Here is an 18,893-nt window from a genome sequence, read left to right as displayed (position 1 = left end):
AATTACTTCATCATTTCATTTCATTGCACAAGTCAATCTTTGTCATTGACTGACTCTCTAAAACATCATTCACTAAACTTTCCTCTAGGATATTTTACAAAATGCTAGTTAATTATAGTATAGCATTCCAAAGTAGATCCCCATAATTTACAAAATCCTAGTTAACATTAGCCAAAATATTTCACAATGCAAGGCTAAGTTAGAAGTCATAACCTAAGATTGTACGATTAACAAAATACATCCATGTCAAAGGCACCACATAATATAAGCATCCGCTTGCTTTGTCACTTAAAAGCCTTTGGACGAACACTTTCTTGAGTTCTGAATCTATTAACCTGAACACTCCTACAGTTTGTGGTTTTTCCAAAATAAGAGTCAATCCATGAATTTGATCTATAGGAGAAAGACTCATTACTTTAAGTTTGTTAGTTATGTCACTATGATCTGTAGTACCTTGAACTATAGCTTCAGTTACCATTTGCATCCTTTTCTCACTTTCAACACAAAATTCTTTCAGTCCATTGATAATTGCCTCAATTCCATCGCTTGAACTTCCCATAGCTCTTTTTCTCTTTCTTTGGCTATTTGCAGGTTGGTTGCTTTGTTGGCTTTTCTGGTTCACTGGAGAAACATTATTTTCAACTCCAATATCACTTGCATCAACCTGATTATGACTTTGTTCTTCCATCATTTCAGCACGGGTTTCGGCTACATTACCCGTGCCCAATCCTTTCCAAATATATATATATATATATATATATATGCAAATCTATCATACAGTGGAAAAAGTTTACTTCTCCATCCATCGGCTTCTTTATTTTATAAGATTATATCAACATAGCAATACTAAAATTTAGCATGCGTAACAAATATAGTTGCAAGAATATAACTACTGTATAAATAAAAGAGGATATAAACTTGCACATAAGTTTGCCATGCGTCATCACTGTCAACTTCAATGCACTTTTTGACATCATTCCATGCAAATCCACTTGTGTTTATCATGTCAAGGACCAAACTATATGTTTTTTTTCCATTTCTTCAACTTTGACTCAATATGTGGAGTTGCCTTTATATTTGAATTAGGACATAAAACATTGACAGCTTTCGCTACTTCAATCAAAGTACATAGTTTGAAAGCACATGTGTCACATCGTTGCCTCCGAGCAACAAAATCCTCAAGAACAGATAGTAATGCTTCTTCCTCAAATGCTTCCCATTTACACCTCCTTCCTTTTGGCTCTTGAGCAGCATTCAAATTAGTTTCGTTATCCATACCTAAACTAAAAATATTTGAATGTACTAAAGTACAATACAAAGAATCAATTTGCATAATATCCAATCAATTTGCATACTATCCAATCAATAAATCGAATTACATTCAATGATGAGCAATCTAATCATTTTACTAATATACAACATATGCATGATAACAAGGAAAACTAAAATAAAATGTTATCATTAACACACATAGCTAGTTCGGTTGCTAGCTCCTAATTGCTCTCCACTCATTATATATTTTCTGAGCCATGGCATTCCTCTTTGCAGTCCACTGATCAAATATTCCAACACTACCAACATATTCACCTTCTTCCGTATTTTGTCCATCTTCTATTATTGACAAATTCTCCATTGGATCTGCAAACATCTCTTACCTAATAAGATTATGTAGTAGGCAACAAGTGGTAATTATTCAACCATGTGTCCTTATCGGATAGAAAGATGAACTCCTTAATATCACCCACCTTCCTTTTAGCAAGCCAAAATAGCGTTCAATACATTCCTTGCCTTAGAATGCTTCATGTTAAAATATTCTTCGTTATTGGAAGGTGTTTGTCCCTCCCATTTAGATAAATGATAAGTTATTCATCTATAGGGTGCAAGGAATCCTTCACCATTTGAATAACCACCATCTACAAGGTAATAATAACTAATAATAAAAAATAAAAAAAAGACCCCATTAGTATTTTGCAGTTCACAAACAAAACTAGATCTAACTTACAAATTTGAGACTAACTAATAGTTTTAATCGTTGGAACCTTTAAATCATTAGGCCTAGTAATTGCATTATGTAGCACTCTAGAGTCTGATGCGGAGCCCTCCCACCACGGAAACACATATATGAATTGCATATCCCCTAAACAAACACCTAACACATTAGTTGCGACTTACCCTTTCTTGTTCTGTATCTAGGTTTGTCAATTTCAGGTACATGCACATAAATGTGGGTTCTATCTAATGCTCCCAAGCAATTCTAAACAAAAAAAATAAGCTTTTGTTAATTTATACAAAGGGAATATCTAGTTAAAGCTTAGGGAAAATTGAAAAAATTATCAACATACCTTAAAACACCGCCACCTATGATTTGTAGAATCAATAGGCACAGGCTGAGGGACTTTTAGTATAATCCTTGTAATCGCAAAATTCCTTGCAATACACTATTGAAATACCTACTTATAGTTTCTCCCAACCCATAAAATCTACCACCAATATTGTGATTCTTAGTATGATGGGCTAGTATTTGTAAAGTAATACACACCTACTCCTCTAGAGACACTAAACAATCATCTTTTACCTCCCATCTTGACGAAGGAAGTCACATAATATGCCAAAAGTCCCCCTATCCATTCTCAATTCGTTGACACATTCAATATCAGTATTCCCTATTATACCATTCATATAACAAAAACTAATATGTTGTCTAACAAGTGAACAGTTAGTCAAAGTGCGTCGTTCAACATGTCATTGTTTGGCCCTTAGCATCAGCAACACAAGAATCGTACAAATGTAAATTGTCTCTAAATGAGACATCTGTAACAATAAGATCAATAAAAAATTATTTCTATCCATATCTATCCAAACTAAAAAAAAAAAAGGAAAAAAAAATGAGGACATGACATATGTAATATCATTGTTATTAAAGGTGATGGAAAAGAAGTAATTATGATATCAATTGAACTAGATCAAAAGAATTCATGATACAAAGCAACTGGATCACAAGGTTGCAAGTTACTCACAATGACATAATAAGGGACATCAAGTTTGTGTACTGACAATGACATAATACGAGACATCAAGTTTATGCTCAAGGGATGCATGGATGGAGCATTTGTTTGTACTCAAGGGACATCAAGTTTGTGTCTTCAATGCACTTTTATATAGGAGTGATGCATACATGTAGTGTAGGCATGTGAGTGCAGCAATAAAAGAAAACTAATAAAATGAAAACTGAACAAAGAAATAGATAAGAATGAAATCTTTTTTTCACAAACCAAGTTCTGTTTTGTGAATTTGTAACTGCAAAAACAATAAAGAACCAATCAAAATACAAGTGAAGCTAAAGTCCAATACAGGTGCCTTTATCTGAAGGAGATATGCATACGATATGGTTAAAAAAGGTTGAAAATGGCAAGGTCCTGGAACAAACCTAACTTTTAATAAGATGTATATTAAGACACTTGATGCTAGATATCTTTAGTTGTACACCTGTAACGTAAATTCTGATATTTATGAAAATAAAACTTCACCTTGATCACATTAAGGCAATGTAGATATCTCCATATATAACCACTTTCACATTAACAAGTTGATGTGCTAATATACACGCTGTGAGGAACATGTATGAATACATGCCTCCAAATGGCGAGCATGGTAATCGAAAAATTTCAGATTCACTTTTGAGAAGAAAATCCTCACCACCACCACCACACCAAAAAGTAAGCATATGCAAAGATTAGTTCATAAGACAAAAAAAAAAAAAAAAAAAAACTTGAAACTCTAGTCCAACCTGATACCAAAATCCGTTGAAACTAGACCTAAATTACAAATTTAACTTTGCATCCGCCCTTACAGCAACAATTTCATGATGATTATCATCATTTTGGTACTCAAAATGGCATAAAATGTGAAAATCCCAAATTCTAATCTCAATTTGACCCTAAAAATCAAAACCCTAAATTGTTCAAGTGTAAAGGTCTATTATTGAAAATTTCTCAAACCCAAAACACCTAAATCAAATAAAGCCCAGTAATATCACGATCTGCAAAAAAAAATCAAAGAAATAATGTCGGATTAGAAGTTTACCAAACAAGAGGAGCAAATGAGGGTGAGCAGGATGCAGCTGACGGTCGGCTTCATTGGTACCCTTTCGGTATGCGTTGCGAACACTTTCATTTTTTGCGTCTCATCTTCTCTAGAGAAGCAAAACTTTTTCGAATATAGCCGATGGTCCAACTACATAACTTTTTCTTTTTCATTATTTCCATGGTCGTGCCTTGTGGCACGGCAGCACCCGTACTATTGAAATGGTTTGTCAGTAGAGATGTTCCCACAGGCGCCCCTTCTTCCAATGGTACTATAATTCCTATTCCTATCCCTGCATTCCCTCTTTTGGTCTATATACATTCCAGGAAATTCATACGCTCCATGGACGGAGAAAAAAGTGGAGTCTTGGTCAGAGCAAGCCGCCCTATTCTATTACCAGACATAATTGAGAGAAGCTCATCCGAAACTAGAGCTAGAAACGCCTTATTTCGTTTCGTTCCCGTTCTTCATTTCCTTCTTCTCGCATACAAGGGCGAGCAGGACGCAGAGATGAGGATGAGGAGGAGGACGATGAGGGAGCAGGGCAAGGAGGGAGCAAGGTAAGGATCGAAAGATGTGTGACGACACACTCTCTCTCAGGATGAGCGAGGTTCTCTCTCGCAGAAGTGCATGAGGTCTTATGAGTCCGGGGGTATTTGGGGTCCTTCGCTAAGAACTCCTAGCGAAAGGTTTAATCCTAACGAGTCGGATTTAATCCCATTAAACCTAATCCTTGTGCATACCAAACATCAGACTATTAGTCTAGTCTAGTCCAGTCCCACCTAAGAAGGTCAAACAAACACCCCCTAATTGTCATCCAAAATCGTGTGAATTACCATTTTAAACCTCTGTTGATGCACAAAATCGATGAGATTTTGGAACAACATAGAATGTCAAGTTTGTGACCTTTGCTCAGTTGTTCCGGTCACCTAGTGTTGATAATGTGTAAAGAGATAGAGATACGGAAACAAACACAAGATGTACGTGGTTCACTCTAAGTTTGGCTATGTCCACGGGGTAGAAGAGTTCTCATTAAAAGTGAAGGGTTTACACAAATACATAGGTTCAAGCATAACCATCATTTATGGGTTTTAATGACTAGTTTAAGTACAATAATGACATTAGGGATTAATTGTAGGAGAATGGTATTCTTTTATAGTTGAGTAGAGTATCCAGCTTTCGTCTGTGGTCGAAGTGAGACTCTATGAGCTTTATTCTGACGTTAACATGTGTTGTGCAGTGATTGGCCTCTTGGTGGGAGGAAAACTCTTGCAATTTGGCAGGGGTACCTCAGCATGAACCCCTTAGCCTTGAAGGTATGAAATTGACCGGTGCTTGGTAGTTTCGTGATTGGTCACGTATGGTACAAACACCCTCTAACTGAAGCTGAACATGAATAAGAAACCAGGGCAGAAATGTAATTTCGCACTACCAAAATTCTGCGGTTTTTTTTTTAAACCTCACCTACATGTGATTCTAACATATTCTAATTAAAAAAATCAAATTAAAAATTAAAACTCTCTCTCTCTCTCTCTCTCTCTCTCTCTCTCTCTCTCTCTCTCTCTCCCCCTTTTATTTTAAAAACAATATTTGACAAAAATAAAAATTATATTTCTCATACAAAAAATGTGTGGCATTTGCTAGTAATATATATATAAATTAACAGATATATAACATAATATTAATAATATCAGTTTGGTACAGTATACTACCGATAAAGGTTTTGGGTATCATTACTGCACTAAAAGTGTATGGTTCAATATAAATACCGTACCCATTATCAACTAGAACTAAATTTCGACACAAATTAGGTATAGTAAGACTGGTACCGTAATTTGGCAAAAAAAAAAAAAAAAATTACCCATGAATATATATGTATTGCGCATTGTGTTAGATGAAATTATATGAAGAAAGGTGGAGGCGCCGACGGTGCAAAAGTAAAATTACATAAGACACAAATGCACAACTTCACAAAAAAAAAAAAAAAAAAAAAAAGAAAAGGGTTCCTGATTCCTTCTCCCTTCTCCCTTCAGATGTTCATCATACACAGTCCCCGCTTTCTCTTCTTGTAACAGATAGCTTCTCAACCTCGACGAATTCTCATCTGTATCCCTAAAGCTTACAATTTTCTCCTTCAATTATGGTCCTAGAATCCAAAGATATTAATGTTGCTGATTTTGAAGTTCCTTTCATACGTCTTATAGCATAAACATCATTGAGACATATTAAACTAGAGATCATACACAGTTTAATATGTAAATACATTATAATTTTCTCATATGAAAATAATCTTTTTTTCATAAGTTGTAGTGTTCTTTCCGATCCCATTTCCAATTTGCCCACCTAATTCTAGCCAATTGCTATAGTGTAATCTTATGCATTCTCATCATTCCCCGAACATTGTAATGCTTAACTTCTTCCATATTAACAAACTCGACGTTTGCATGCAATCGCGACGTTACTAAATCGAAAAATATACTAAAGATTTATGCGGAAAAAACTTTTGGAGACTTGTATACTTGCAGGTTGTGATTACATCAAATCTAAAATGCATTGACTTGGAACAAGTTAAGCTTTACAATGCTCGGGGAATGATAAGAAGTGTGACATCCCACATCGTTTAAGGAAGTGATCCTTATATGTATATTCTCATCTCTACCTAGCACAAGGCCTTTTGGGAGCTCACTGGCTTCGGGTTCCATTAAAACTCTGAAGTTAAGTGAGTACCGTGCGAGAGCACTCCCATGATGGGTGACCCACTGGGAAGTTCTCGTGTGAGTTCCCAGAAACAAAACCGTGAGGGTGTGCTGGGGGCCCAAAGCGGACAATATTGTGCTACGGTGGAGTTGGACCTGGGAAGTGGTCATGCCCGGGTCGGGTTGTGACAATTTGGTATCAGAGCCTAACCCTGGTCATGGTGTGCCGACGAGGTCGTTGGGAAGCACGAGGCCTTTTAGGAGTTCACTGGCTTCGGGTTCCGTTGGAACTCCGAAGTTAAGCGAGTAGCGCGCGAGAGCACTCCCATGATGGGTGATCCACTGGGAAGTTTTCGTGTGAGTTCCCATAAACAAAATCGTGAGGGTGTGCTGGGGGCCCAAAGCGGACAATATTGTGCTACGGTGGAGTCGGACCCGGGAAGTGATCCCGCTCGGGCCGAGACGTGACAAGAAGGCATATAAAACACATTACAACAATTGGGTGCGAACAATTAGGTCTACAAATTTGAATGGGTACCGGGAATAAAAACATAACTAATGAAAAGACGGTTATTAAAGATGAATTTGAGAAAGTATTTTGGGATTTATATATCAAACTGTGCTTGATTCCTAATCCGATATGGCTCAACGTTGTTTAAGCTATATGATGTATGAAAGATAAATCAAGATCAGCAACATCAATATTGGGTTTGTAGGACCGTAATTGGAGACGAAATTAATTAGGGATATAAATGTGAAGATGATCGAGGAGGAGTAGCCAATCTGTTAAAAGAACAAGTAGAGAAAAGCAGGGACCGTGTATGATGATGGGAAAAGATGGAAATGATTAAGGGTCTAGTATCCTACACGTCCTACAGATTCTCAAACTCTGCAGAAAGGTTGGGAATTGTTTTTCTATCTTTCATTTGTGTGTGCGTGTTTATTATGTGTTTGTTGTGTTATAATTGAACATATGTGTTGTGTGTGTCTATATATATAATGTCATAATGCCAATCCAATATGTATATGTTAACAGTTTAACTCTTTAATATTGAAGACGTTGAATAAAGAGAAAAAGACATGTATTTGAAATTTAATTAGACTAGTTTAATTAGAAAAAGTACAGATAATAGATGTGAAATGAACTAATTAAGCATGTTTGGATATATAATGGATGTATATATTAATAATTTAACTATTAACATTTTTTTTTTTGTTCATAAATTAAGCAAGCTTCCATCTAAGCATGGTTGTAGCAGCAGCAATTCGACTTGGACCGTGTTCGTGTTATTGAAAATGCATCCATCAGCATCAGGGTATGATAAAATCTAAGAGAGTCTTGAAGCAAGCAAGAGATAAGTAAATTACGTTATGTAATAATTCACAGTTCACGTATATATAATAAGAAAAATGCATCAAGATTGAATAAAAAAAAAGCCAAAAAGTAAGAGTGAGAACAATAGATTGAAGAAGGTACCTGCAACTTCTCTCGGCGCTGCTCTCAGTGTCTCCATTCGAAACCCTAATAAAACGGGGAGCACACAGAAGATCGATTTATTTGACACAGATGATCGAGTTATTTGTACTCACAAGCAGAAGCGGGGGAGGATGGTTGGGCCACAGAAGATGACAATTCTGCCCATTGGGCCAGGCACGAATTTGCCCTACAGATTGGCCAAGAAGGATTCTGAGATATTTTGATATTAGTGTGAGATTTCTTAAGATAGATGGTGAGTTATACGAAGAAAAAAGAAAGGATGAGGTTGTAAATAATACCATGTGGCATGCCGTGATTGGTTAAAAATCTTATTAAAATATATCATTAACTATTCTAAACAGATAGTGACAAGTGATATGACGACATTGGTTAAAATATTATCAAAAATCTATCATCAACAATTATAAACAGATAGTGACATGTGGCGCGACATAATTGGTTAAAAATATATTCAAAAATCTATCCACAAAAATTGTACTTTCAGATAATGACACATGACGTGACGAGATTAATTAAAAATCATATCTGAAATTAAAAATAAAATTATTTTTTGTTTATTTTATAAAATAAAAATGCTAATTTTTAATACGAATTGCTTGCACTATTCAGTTTAGAGTTAATAATACACTTAGCAGTTACTCTACTATTTATATAAAGAGATTGAATTACTTATTGCCCAAGAGCACCTTACTACACTGGAATTGCTCGGTAGAAAAATTTGAGAAAACTCACAAAGCTATAATTTTTTCTTTCCCATTTTAACCCTCTAATGCCCTTGGTTTCATTATCAACTTATTAATTAGGTTTTAAATTGACTGCAATCTTAGTTTATTGAGAAATTTTTTAACAATTCCATTATTTTATAGGAAAACTAACGAAAAGTCTCGCATGATAGCACCTTACTTTCACACATAAACCTCTTTAGTGTAGATAATATCGTTTATTAAATAAATAAATAAAATGATGTAATTGCCTTATTGAGATGTTTTCATTAACTATTTTATGGAATTAATTCCAGAACTATTATGTTATCTACCTTCATCTAAACAACATTATTTCTACTTATTACCAGTTTTAAATGTTAAAAACGAGTACATTACTAAGTTCACGAGATATTCAATTTCAAAAGTTTGGAAACTAATCCGTTGCCTCTGGGATTAATTCCGATGGATTTTTTGCCATGGTGCATGATTATCAAGGAATTTTATTTCAATACAACTTAATGCATTTGGTGAATTGGATGTGTTCGACCTCGAACTGGAAGTGCGTTCGGGGTGTTTGGGAAGTGCGGGTGTTCGACCTTGAACCTCGAAAGGGAAGTAAACACCTCAAACGAGCCGACTTGTAAGTGCGTTTACTTGACTTGCATGACAAATCTAGGTCACTTTTTGTGCCAATCATCCGACTTGTAAATTTCATTTTAACATGACATTTTACCATTATATTAGGGTACAACGCGTGCCATGATAGTTACTTAACGAAAAAATGGGTATTTATAGTATCCTTGTGCTTCATGGCCAAGACTTTGGTCATTTTTTCTTGGATTTGCAGAAAATGAAGTCCTCTATGTTACTCAAATTTATGAGCATTAGTAATTACTTCTCCTTTTAGAATTAGCAAAAAGATTGTCAACACATAGTAGGGGTGGGTTCGGTTTCATTCGGTTCAATTTTTTGCCAAAACTGAAATCAAACCAAAAGTTCCGTTCAGTTCGGTTCAATTTCCTTTTGGTTTTTTCAGTTTGGTTTTTTTTTTCGATTTGGTTTGGGTACATTTTGGTTCTTTTTTATTTTATAAAGGGAAATTTTATTTAGACTCATTTATCCTCTTTTTACACCCAACTTATCATTATTTTTCTTAAAATTCCAAATGTGCCCACAATTCTCTCTTTGCACCCAAATTGAAAAAGAACAAAAAATAAAAAATAAAATTCCAGCACTAGAAAACACCAGCCACCTCATCTCTCTAAATCTCGACACCCTCAATTTCTACCCTCCCAACCCCGCACTACCACCTTCCTTACCACCCACAATGAAAACCCCAAAAATCTCAACCATCACTACCTCTCTCCCAATCTTCCACGCAATCCTTCTAACAGTCTGAATTCTCTGAAACAGCCGACCATTCGAATCTAACACTATAGTAGAAGTAGGATTGGAAGTTGAAAATTGTTAAGTTCAAAATTTCAAATTATAGCCATCGATCATTGAACACAATTTGATAAGAAAGAGGATTAATCAACTAATCCCAATAAAATCCAAAAATAGTTCGCATTGATAGCTGGATCTAGTTTGCATTACAAAAGAGAGTTCAAACACTTGAGGTGGAGTTTTTCGTTGACAGTTTGCTTCCAAAAGATTATGCATTTGCCCGCAAGGTATTAGGTATCGATACCAATACAAATAAGGGTACGCTAAAGTGGTTCTTGCATTTTGCATGGGAGAACTTAATGAGTTTTGACAATACAAGTCTACACTGTTGTGGACACACTCCTATTTTCAAGTCCCTCAATGTTCTTCACTTGCGACAAGTTAAGTGAGTGATGACATTCTCAAGTACCTTTTGTCTAACTATCCAGTTCTTGAACAACAAGTTAGAGTGAGTGATGGCTAAGATCTTTGGGGTTTTCATTGTGGATGATAGAGAATGTGGCGGTGGGGTTGGGGAAGAGTAGAAATTGGGGGTGGTTGGGGTCAGGAGAGGAAGGGTGGGTAAAGTTTTCTTGTGCTAGAATTATTATTATTATTATTTTTTTTTGTTCTTTTTTATTTTGGGTGTAGAAAGAGAATTGTTGCACACATTTGGAATTTCAAGATAAAAAATGATAAGTTAAGTGTAGAAAGAGAATAAATGGGTCTAAATAAAATTTCCTTTTTATAAAACTTGATCATTTTTTAATATGGAATTTAGAAAAGAGGCTTGCATTATTAGACTAATAATAAGAAAATAGGAAAAGTGAGAAAGTGGGAAGGTAGTTGTACATATACAAGATCATATAAACCAATCCATGCTATCAACAACCTGTTGCAAAGAAAAATGATCATCGTATCCAATCAAAAAGTAAACAAATAGAGAAGTTCTTCCAAGTTCCAAGGCCTTCCAAAACTTTCCTCTATAACCAATGAAATATCCTCCCTAATTGAACCAAATATGCTCCTTGAAAAAGCCTTAGGCTTAGTTTCAAACTTGGCAACAAAGTTTCACAAAAATGAGCATACATTCATAAAGTGTAAAGGGATTCGGCTTAGTTCGGTTCGATTCGATTCGGTTTTCAAACCTTCAAAACCGAAACCGAACCAATAAGGTTCGGTTCGGTTTTTCGGTTTCGATTGGGTGTTCGGTCCCCAATTTTTGGGTTTTCAGTTTTTTTAACCCACCCTTAACACATAATGCGCACAAATCACTCAGATTTCGTGTATAATTGTTTCTACAAATTAAACCTCTTTGCTTCTCTCCTTGTTGGCGGAAAATTTGAGAAATGAGTATTTATGTACAACAAATCCAAATTACCTCAAATACAAGGTTTTCTCTTCTACTCGTTCACTTCTTCGAAAAAGCATCTTTATATATGCTGGAAAGAATCGTGAAGAGCTGGAACCACTCAGTCCTTTAGAAGTTTACTTCTTTTCCTCAAAACAGAGTTCCTGAAATCGCGTTAAGCTGCAGTCGAAGAGCCAGAAGTTCAGTGCACAAACGGCCAAAATACATGTAATAAGTTTAGAAAGTAAAATTAAACCCTGTATCGTAAAAGTACTCAATAATTTACCGGGAAGCATAATGGAACTCAGTTCAAAGACATACCGGTTCAGAAGAACATTAGGATTGTAAGGAAACAGATTCTTTCGGTGTAGACTTTCAATTGAATTTTTCAACGTAAGCAAGCACCCTTTGGCTTCTTTAAAATACTTTCCTCCATTTTGAGTGCCCTTGCAACTCCACACTTCCGATGCAACTTTTCTTCTCTTAGATGATTGATTTGTAGCTTGTCGACACATTGAGAACTCCACAAATAAGCTCCATGAATCGAACACTTTACGCAAGCACCTATGAAAGAATGCATTAAGCACAGTAAGAAGGAACGAAAAAAATACAATTATTGGAATCAAATGCGAATCTCTAGGGTCAACGACATTCGTTTTCCTTCTCCTTTGTTGCTAATCAGTTAAGAGAGGTCATTCAGGAATAGAGGGTTCATGCCTCATATCGTAATTCACCATTTATATTCATGGTTAACGAATAACTCAAAAAATCAAAGAATAAAACCATAATAAGGCTTAAAGTAGGTAACAATCACCAGAACAGCAAACAAGCTTAAGGGTTGAATTTGAAACAAGCAAAAGTAGCAAAGTGCAATTCAAGGTCCATTTGATAACCAATTCGTTTGTAGTTTTCATTTCTTCATACTAAACAAAGAGGCAAAGTAGATGGAATGATGAATGAATCAAAAATGTGGAGAAAGTGTGGTAGAAGGTAGAACGGAGGAATGCGCATGGAACAACAAAATAAAAACCAAAAACTAGAAAGAGAAAACCTACTTAAATTTCTTCAGAGTTTTTGGTTTGGTTTTCATGTTGTGTATCATTCTATATTCATTTATTCCACATTCTTCCCACCACCCTTCCTCTATCCTTATCCATCTCTCCTTTCTTCCTTATTTCCTCTTTATGTCTAACCAAAACGTGAAAACTAAAAGCAAAAAATGAAATGGTTATCAAACTGTTTGATTCAAATGGGCCCCTAGCTTTCTCAAGTTTAGAGAAGTAGAATATAACTATTAGAATAAAGACCTTAAAAGATATTCTGCGCAGCTGATTCCGGTATCTTTCGAAATAAGGTAATCAAGGAGCACCTGATGGTCATAGCTCAACTGCAAATTGAAAAGATGTAAACTGTCATATCGTCAAGGATTCCTTTCCCCCCTCCCCCGCAAGACCACCGACCTCAAATTAAAAAATAGAAACATGCCAAGGTAAAAATGGGTAGCTATATAAATATCAAATAATGAGCATCTTGCCTCTAACAGAAATAGATGGAATAAGAGCACAGGATTGAAAATATCCGAGACACGAAAAAACGTATTGCCCTCTGAATCCTGAAATGCTCCCCTTTCCTTTTCCAACCTATATTAAACACAAAAATTGTTAAAAAAGAATCCGTGAAAATACTTTTCAGAAAAATGAAAAAAGTAGGATATTTATTCCTTACTGTTCTTCGGCACAAAAAGGTACAGAGAGCAATTGCAGGAGAACTTTGAATAATACATCATCCTACAGTTCAAGACAGGGCCAAGAAATGAAAATTTTGAGTACAAATCAACGAATAACGCAATCCTTCAAAGCAATAGACACGAGCCAAATACATTAAGAACTTCGATGCACATATAGTACAATTTAATTAACTATGCAACAACTTCTGAGGAAATAAAAAGTCACACCTCTTTAATGTATAGTTGGAGGAATGATTTAGCAAAGTCAACACATTTTTCAAAATACATTTCATGGTCCGCTGACATATCAGTTGGAAGATGCCCTTGTAGCCAGCTATAAAGCTCCAATAGACCTTTCTTTCGTCCACAACATCCCAGCTCTGTTTTTGAGTCACACGTCAAGCATAAGTTCCAAATCGCACAAGCACATTTGTTGTTAGTTCCTTCGTTCGAGCTAATCAAACCAAAAGAACACCTCAGAAAGAGGAAAATAGCCTGTCTTTGCAGATGGCGGGAAGACAGACTGTTTACTTCTGTATCAGAAACACTGGATAGAAATGGAGACCCTTCCAGGCAATCATCCTGATATTCAAGAGGACTAATGGGTTGCCGCAGAAGCTCTCCAAAGTAATCATGGACAAGTTGCAACCATGAAACAAGAACTGACTGCTGAGAGTAGGTTCGGAAAATGAGCCTGATCATCAGCACCTGTAGGTTTGCACCGTGTACTTGCAATCAAATTATATTGTAGGGATTTAACACAAGCACAAGTAATAATCTAATAAACTAAGTCAAGAAGCGTGTTTCCAGGAAAATAGGCATATAACATATTATGTTCTGTAGATTTATATAAATGTCATTATAAAACTACAACAGTAACGCACCAAAAGAACATGTTAATTCTCATATAAATACAAAGGAAAATGTTATAAGAGATATTATTGTTTCCAAAAGAAGAAACAGATATTGACTAGCATCTCTTTAGTAAAGGCCTATACCACACCAGCATCATACGTACACAACAACTTGAGACTTATACGGATGGTATTGGCGGGAAGATTGAAGTATCTAGAAGTCTAGGTACTACTCAATCCAACTCAACTAAACTTTTTTATTTTTACAGGAACTTAACATTAGAAACAGGAAAACCTAAGCCTGCTGCTTAAGCTATTTTCAAACTGCAGATGCAAGACAGTTATCCATGCTTTGTGACATCAAACTTTTGTGTCATGCTTAGGTTTTCTGCATAGATACACAACCAACATCCCTAAAATCTTCTAAACATCAATAGTTATCTTCAAGAAAGGACTCAGGCAAACACATACCAATAACTTGTGTCTAAAGTATTGAGAGATGCACTTGTTGAAATTAATGCAATGTGCTTGCTCACCAAGGCACCAACATAAAAGCTGCGGAACAAGGGTGATGAGTGTAGAAAAAACTGGGTGATGTTTGTCTATAGATCCACCTGAAGCTTCCGCAGAACCACTTTGCTCAACCATGGAACAGAGAAACTGAATCAAATTTCCTAGAAACAAGGATCTTTGAAACAAAGCATCAGCTCTGGACCCTTTCTGAGCATCAGGGTTTGCACCAACATGAATCTCATCTAGCAAATTCCATGGCACAGTTGAAAGAACGGAATTGATAGAATCAAAGAATGCTTCAATAAGTTCATCATCGTCTTCTGACTTCAAATATTTCCTTATATCACGTAAAACCCGAACAACAGCAGCCGCAATAGACCAGTCAGCATTTTCCAGCTTAGGCTTTAACACAAGAATCAACCTCGACGAACAAGAATGAAGATCATCAGCTCCATCCACCGACCATGATGAAGAACAAGACACCGCCACAGTGATCGCCAAATTCATACAAACACACAACAAACGGATAAAACCCTCCCAGTTGCTCCCCTAAAAAACACGTAGAACTAACAAATGAAACACAAAACCCAGTAAAATCCCATCCATAATTACATTTGTCCGAGTCAGGGAAGTTGTAAAATACCGAATCAACAAGGAATTTCGACACAGCAACAAGAACATTGCACGCCAGATGCTTGACATATTGACTCTCCACTGTCAGCAAAACCATCTGCTTGAAAAACAGCACAATTTGAAGCTCCAACGTATACAAAGTTTACAAACAGAAAAATGAGCACATATGATTCATTCATATGAAATATATATACACGCACATATACATACATATAGGAAATTACCAAGTGAGTTACGATTTTAGTCAGACACATACAATCACTCTCACAATCCAATCCTATCGCCACTCCCTGATCAAGGAAAGTTTGAGCCTTTTTATCAGAGCAAGTCAAATTTGCAGTCTCTAGAATGAGAGAGATAGAGAAACTGACATTTTCAGAGTCGGAATCAAGTGCTTGGGTCCAGAGCTTGACTTGTCGAAGAACCTGAGAGAGAGTGACCAGAACTTCCCTCTCTTGGGCTACCAAAACGACGCCGGATTCCTGCAAAAGGAACAGAGAAATGAGCTTCTGAAACACCAATGAAACGAAACCCTAAAACGGCAGTGTGGACGGAACTGACGGTGTACGGACGGAGAAAATCGTGGTCCAAACGGCACAGCCGCGAGAGCTTCGAATCACCGCACATCGCGTCGGAGAGTCTGGAGGACACGAAACGCAGCGTTTAGAAGGCTGGTTGGGGTGTTCGCTGATAGATTGGGAAACATCAGGGACAGTTGTGATATATTGCAATTTGTTCTGCTTCAGATCCAAGCCGCTCATTTTTTGGCGGGTAAAAGTGTTGAACTAATTTACATGCCACCGTCGTATGAGATAGCAGCTCTGATACAAAAATGCACCTCCGTAACCTCGCCGAAACAAGCGCGGCAGCTCCACGCTCTCCTCCTTACCACCACCACCGTCGGCTCGCGCTCGCCGTACCTGTACAACAATGTCATATCCATGTACTGGCGATGTGGATCGCTTGGGGACTCGCGGAAGGTGTTTGACAAAATGCCTCAACGAAATCTGGTTTCATTCAATGCGCTCATTGCGGCCTATTCCCGGGACTCAAACAGTGCGATTTTGGCTTGTGAGCTATTTAACGAAATGGGAGTTGAATGTCTTAGGCCAAATGGTTCGACTTTCACGAGCTTACTGCAGGCGTTTTATACTCTTGAGGATCGGTTGGTTGGCTCTTTGATTCATGCCCAAGTTCTGAAGTTTGGGTTCTTGAGTGATGTTTGTCTTCAAACTGCTTTACTTGGGATGTACTCCAACTGTAGGGATTTGGAATCCGCGAGGAAAGTTTTTGGCGGGATGGTTGATAAAGATGTTGTTGCTTGGAATTCAATGATTTTTGGGAATTTGAAGAATGATGAGACAGCGGAAGGGCTTTCTCTCTTTGACGGCATGTTGAGGACTGGAATTGTTCCTACTCAATTCACATATTCAATGGTCTTGACTGCTTGCAGCAGATTAAGATATTTTTATCTGGGGAAACTCATCCATGCCAGAGTCATAGTTTCAAAAACGCTAGCTGATTTAGCTTTGCAGAATTCCTTGCTTGATATGTATTGCAATTCTGGTGACACCCGAGTAGCATTTGGCGTGTTTAAGGGAATGTGCAACCCGGATTTGGTCTCTTGGAACACAATGATTTCTGGGTGTTCGGAACATGGTGATGGTGAGAAGGCCATGAATTTATTTGTCCAGTTGAAGAAAACGTCGTTTCTTAAACCAGATGAGTATACTTTTGCAGCCATCATATCCGCAACAGGCACAGATCTAGTTTCCAACTATGGCAAGTCACTTCACGGACAGGTCACAAAAGCAGGATTTGAGAAGAGCACTTTTGTAGGAACTACACTAGTGTCTATGTATTTTCGAAAGGCTGAATCAGATGATGCTCAGAAGGTGTTTTATTCCATCATAAAGAAGGATGTTGTTCTATGGACTGAGATGATCATGGGTTTTTCGAGATTGGCTGATGGGGAGAGTGCAATTAAGTTCTTTAATGAAATGTGCCAGGAAGGCCATAAGATTGACAGCTTTGCTCTCAGTGGAGTGTTGAGTGCTTGTTCCGACCTTGCCATGCTAAAACAAGGTGAGATGATTCACTCATGGGCCTTGAAAACTGGGCACGATGTTGAAATGTCAGTTTGCGGGAGTCTTGTAGATATGTATTCAAAAAATGGTAGCCTTGAAGCTGCTTATTCTATATTTTCCCAAGTTTCGGACCCCGATTTGAAATGCTGGAACTCAATACTCGGAGGATATAGTCATCACGGCATGGCAGAGGAAGCATTGAAGCTGTTTTTCGAGATAGAAAAACACGGTCTGACACCAGACCAAGTAACATTTCTGTCTCTACTCTCAGCTTGCAACCACAGTGGTTTGACTGAAGTAGGAAAGCTTTTGTGGAGATGTATGAAGGAAAACGGTATCACACCTGGGCCTAAGCACTACTCTTGTATGGTGAGTTTGTTAAGTCGAGCTCGGTTGTTGGATGAGGCAGAGGAGCTTATCATCAGCTCACCGTTTAATGAAAATCTTGAACTGTGGAGAACTTTGCTGAGCTCATGCGTTGTCAATAAAAATTTGAAAATAGGAGTTCATGCAGCACAGCAGGTTTTAAGTTTGGACTCAGAAGACAGTGCAACGCATATTTTGCTGTCAAATCTCTATGCTGCTGCAGGAAAATGGGATAGTGTTGTCGAAACAAGGAGAAAGATTAGAGTACTGACGTCGGAAAAGGATCCTGGACTCAGCTGGATTGAAGATAAGAGTAATATTCAGGTATTCTGTTCCGGCGTTCGATCAGAACAGGAGGTAGATGAAGCTGAAGCAGCATTACATTCGTTACAAGGGAGCATGGTAAGATTACAAACAGATGAATTTGATGAACCGATTTATAATTTACATGAAATGTAGAACTTTGAAACATCATTACTTGGAAGTTTATTGAAACAATACAACTCTTTCGAGCCTTAAGTACCTCTAGCACTACTGAGTAACCAACCGACAGGGCGATCATCCTTAGCACTCTCAGTTTGCTTGAGCCGAAGTGGTGTTCAGCAGAATTCGAGGGAAAAGTAAGTTTGACATGAACTGAAAAATTAAAACTCGAAACCGACGAATAAAGTGACCGATGTAAATTTAGAAATTCCAAGGATGATCTCTGTTCAGACTGGGAATCGAAAGACCAAACTAAAATCTTCAGCAAATTCACCGTGCAACACAGTAGACACGTAGAAAACTAGAAAGATGTTGTGGCTCAGAAAACAGCAATTTTCTTTGGTACTCCGGATTATGGGATACTCCACATGTTATAACCGCTAGGTCTTTGTTTAAACATACAAAAACCAAGATCTAACGGTTAAAATATCCGGGAACACCCTAGAATTCATGCAGAAAACTTTGGCAAATGAG

At 37.1% G+C, this 18,893-nt stretch overlaps 2 protein-coding genes and 1 pseudogene across 2 annotated transcripts; 1 reads left to right on the top strand and 2 right to left on the bottom strand.

The window, feature by feature from the left end:
- Window positions 1-199: 199 nt before the first annotated feature.
- Window positions 200-1,276, bottom strand: LOC137716812 (uncharacterized; annotated as a pseudogene).
- Window positions 1,277-11,364: 10,088 nt separating this feature from the next.
- LOC137732331 (uncharacterized) lies at window positions 11,365-16,236 on the bottom strand. Its single transcript, XM_068471645.1, has 11 exons — window positions 16,045-16,236; window positions 15,855-15,965; window positions 15,708-15,773; window positions 15,494-15,580; window positions 14,809-15,399; window positions 13,712-14,191; window positions 13,483-13,544; window positions 13,292-13,397; window positions 13,065-13,144; window positions 12,079-12,321; window positions 11,365-11,937 (listed from the first exon to the last, which is right to left on the bottom strand). Exons 1-11 carry the CDS (start codon window positions 16,108-16,110, stop codon window positions 11,895-11,897), a joined length of 1,935 nt encoding a protein of 644 aa, XP_068327746.1. The 5' UTR covers window positions 16,111-16,236; the 3' UTR covers window positions 11,365-11,894.
- On the top strand, window positions 16,143-18,439 carry LOC137732322 (pentatricopeptide repeat-containing protein At3g50420). The gene has a single exon (XM_068471634.1). It carries the CDS (start codon window positions 16,278-16,280, stop codon window positions 18,393-18,395), a length of 2,118 nt encoding a protein of 705 aa, XP_068327735.1. The 5' UTR covers window positions 16,143-16,277; the 3' UTR covers window positions 18,396-18,439.
- Window positions 18,440-18,893: the final 454 nt, after the last annotated feature.

This window comes from Pyrus communis, chromosome 1 (genome assembly GCF_963583255.1).
Source record: "Pyrus communis chromosome 1, drPyrComm1.1, whole genome shotgun sequence".
Classification (NCBI taxonomy): Eukaryota; Viridiplantae; Streptophyta; class Magnoliopsida; order Rosales; family Rosaceae; genus Pyrus; species Pyrus communis.
This window is presented reverse-complemented; position numbering and strand designations above follow the sequence as displayed.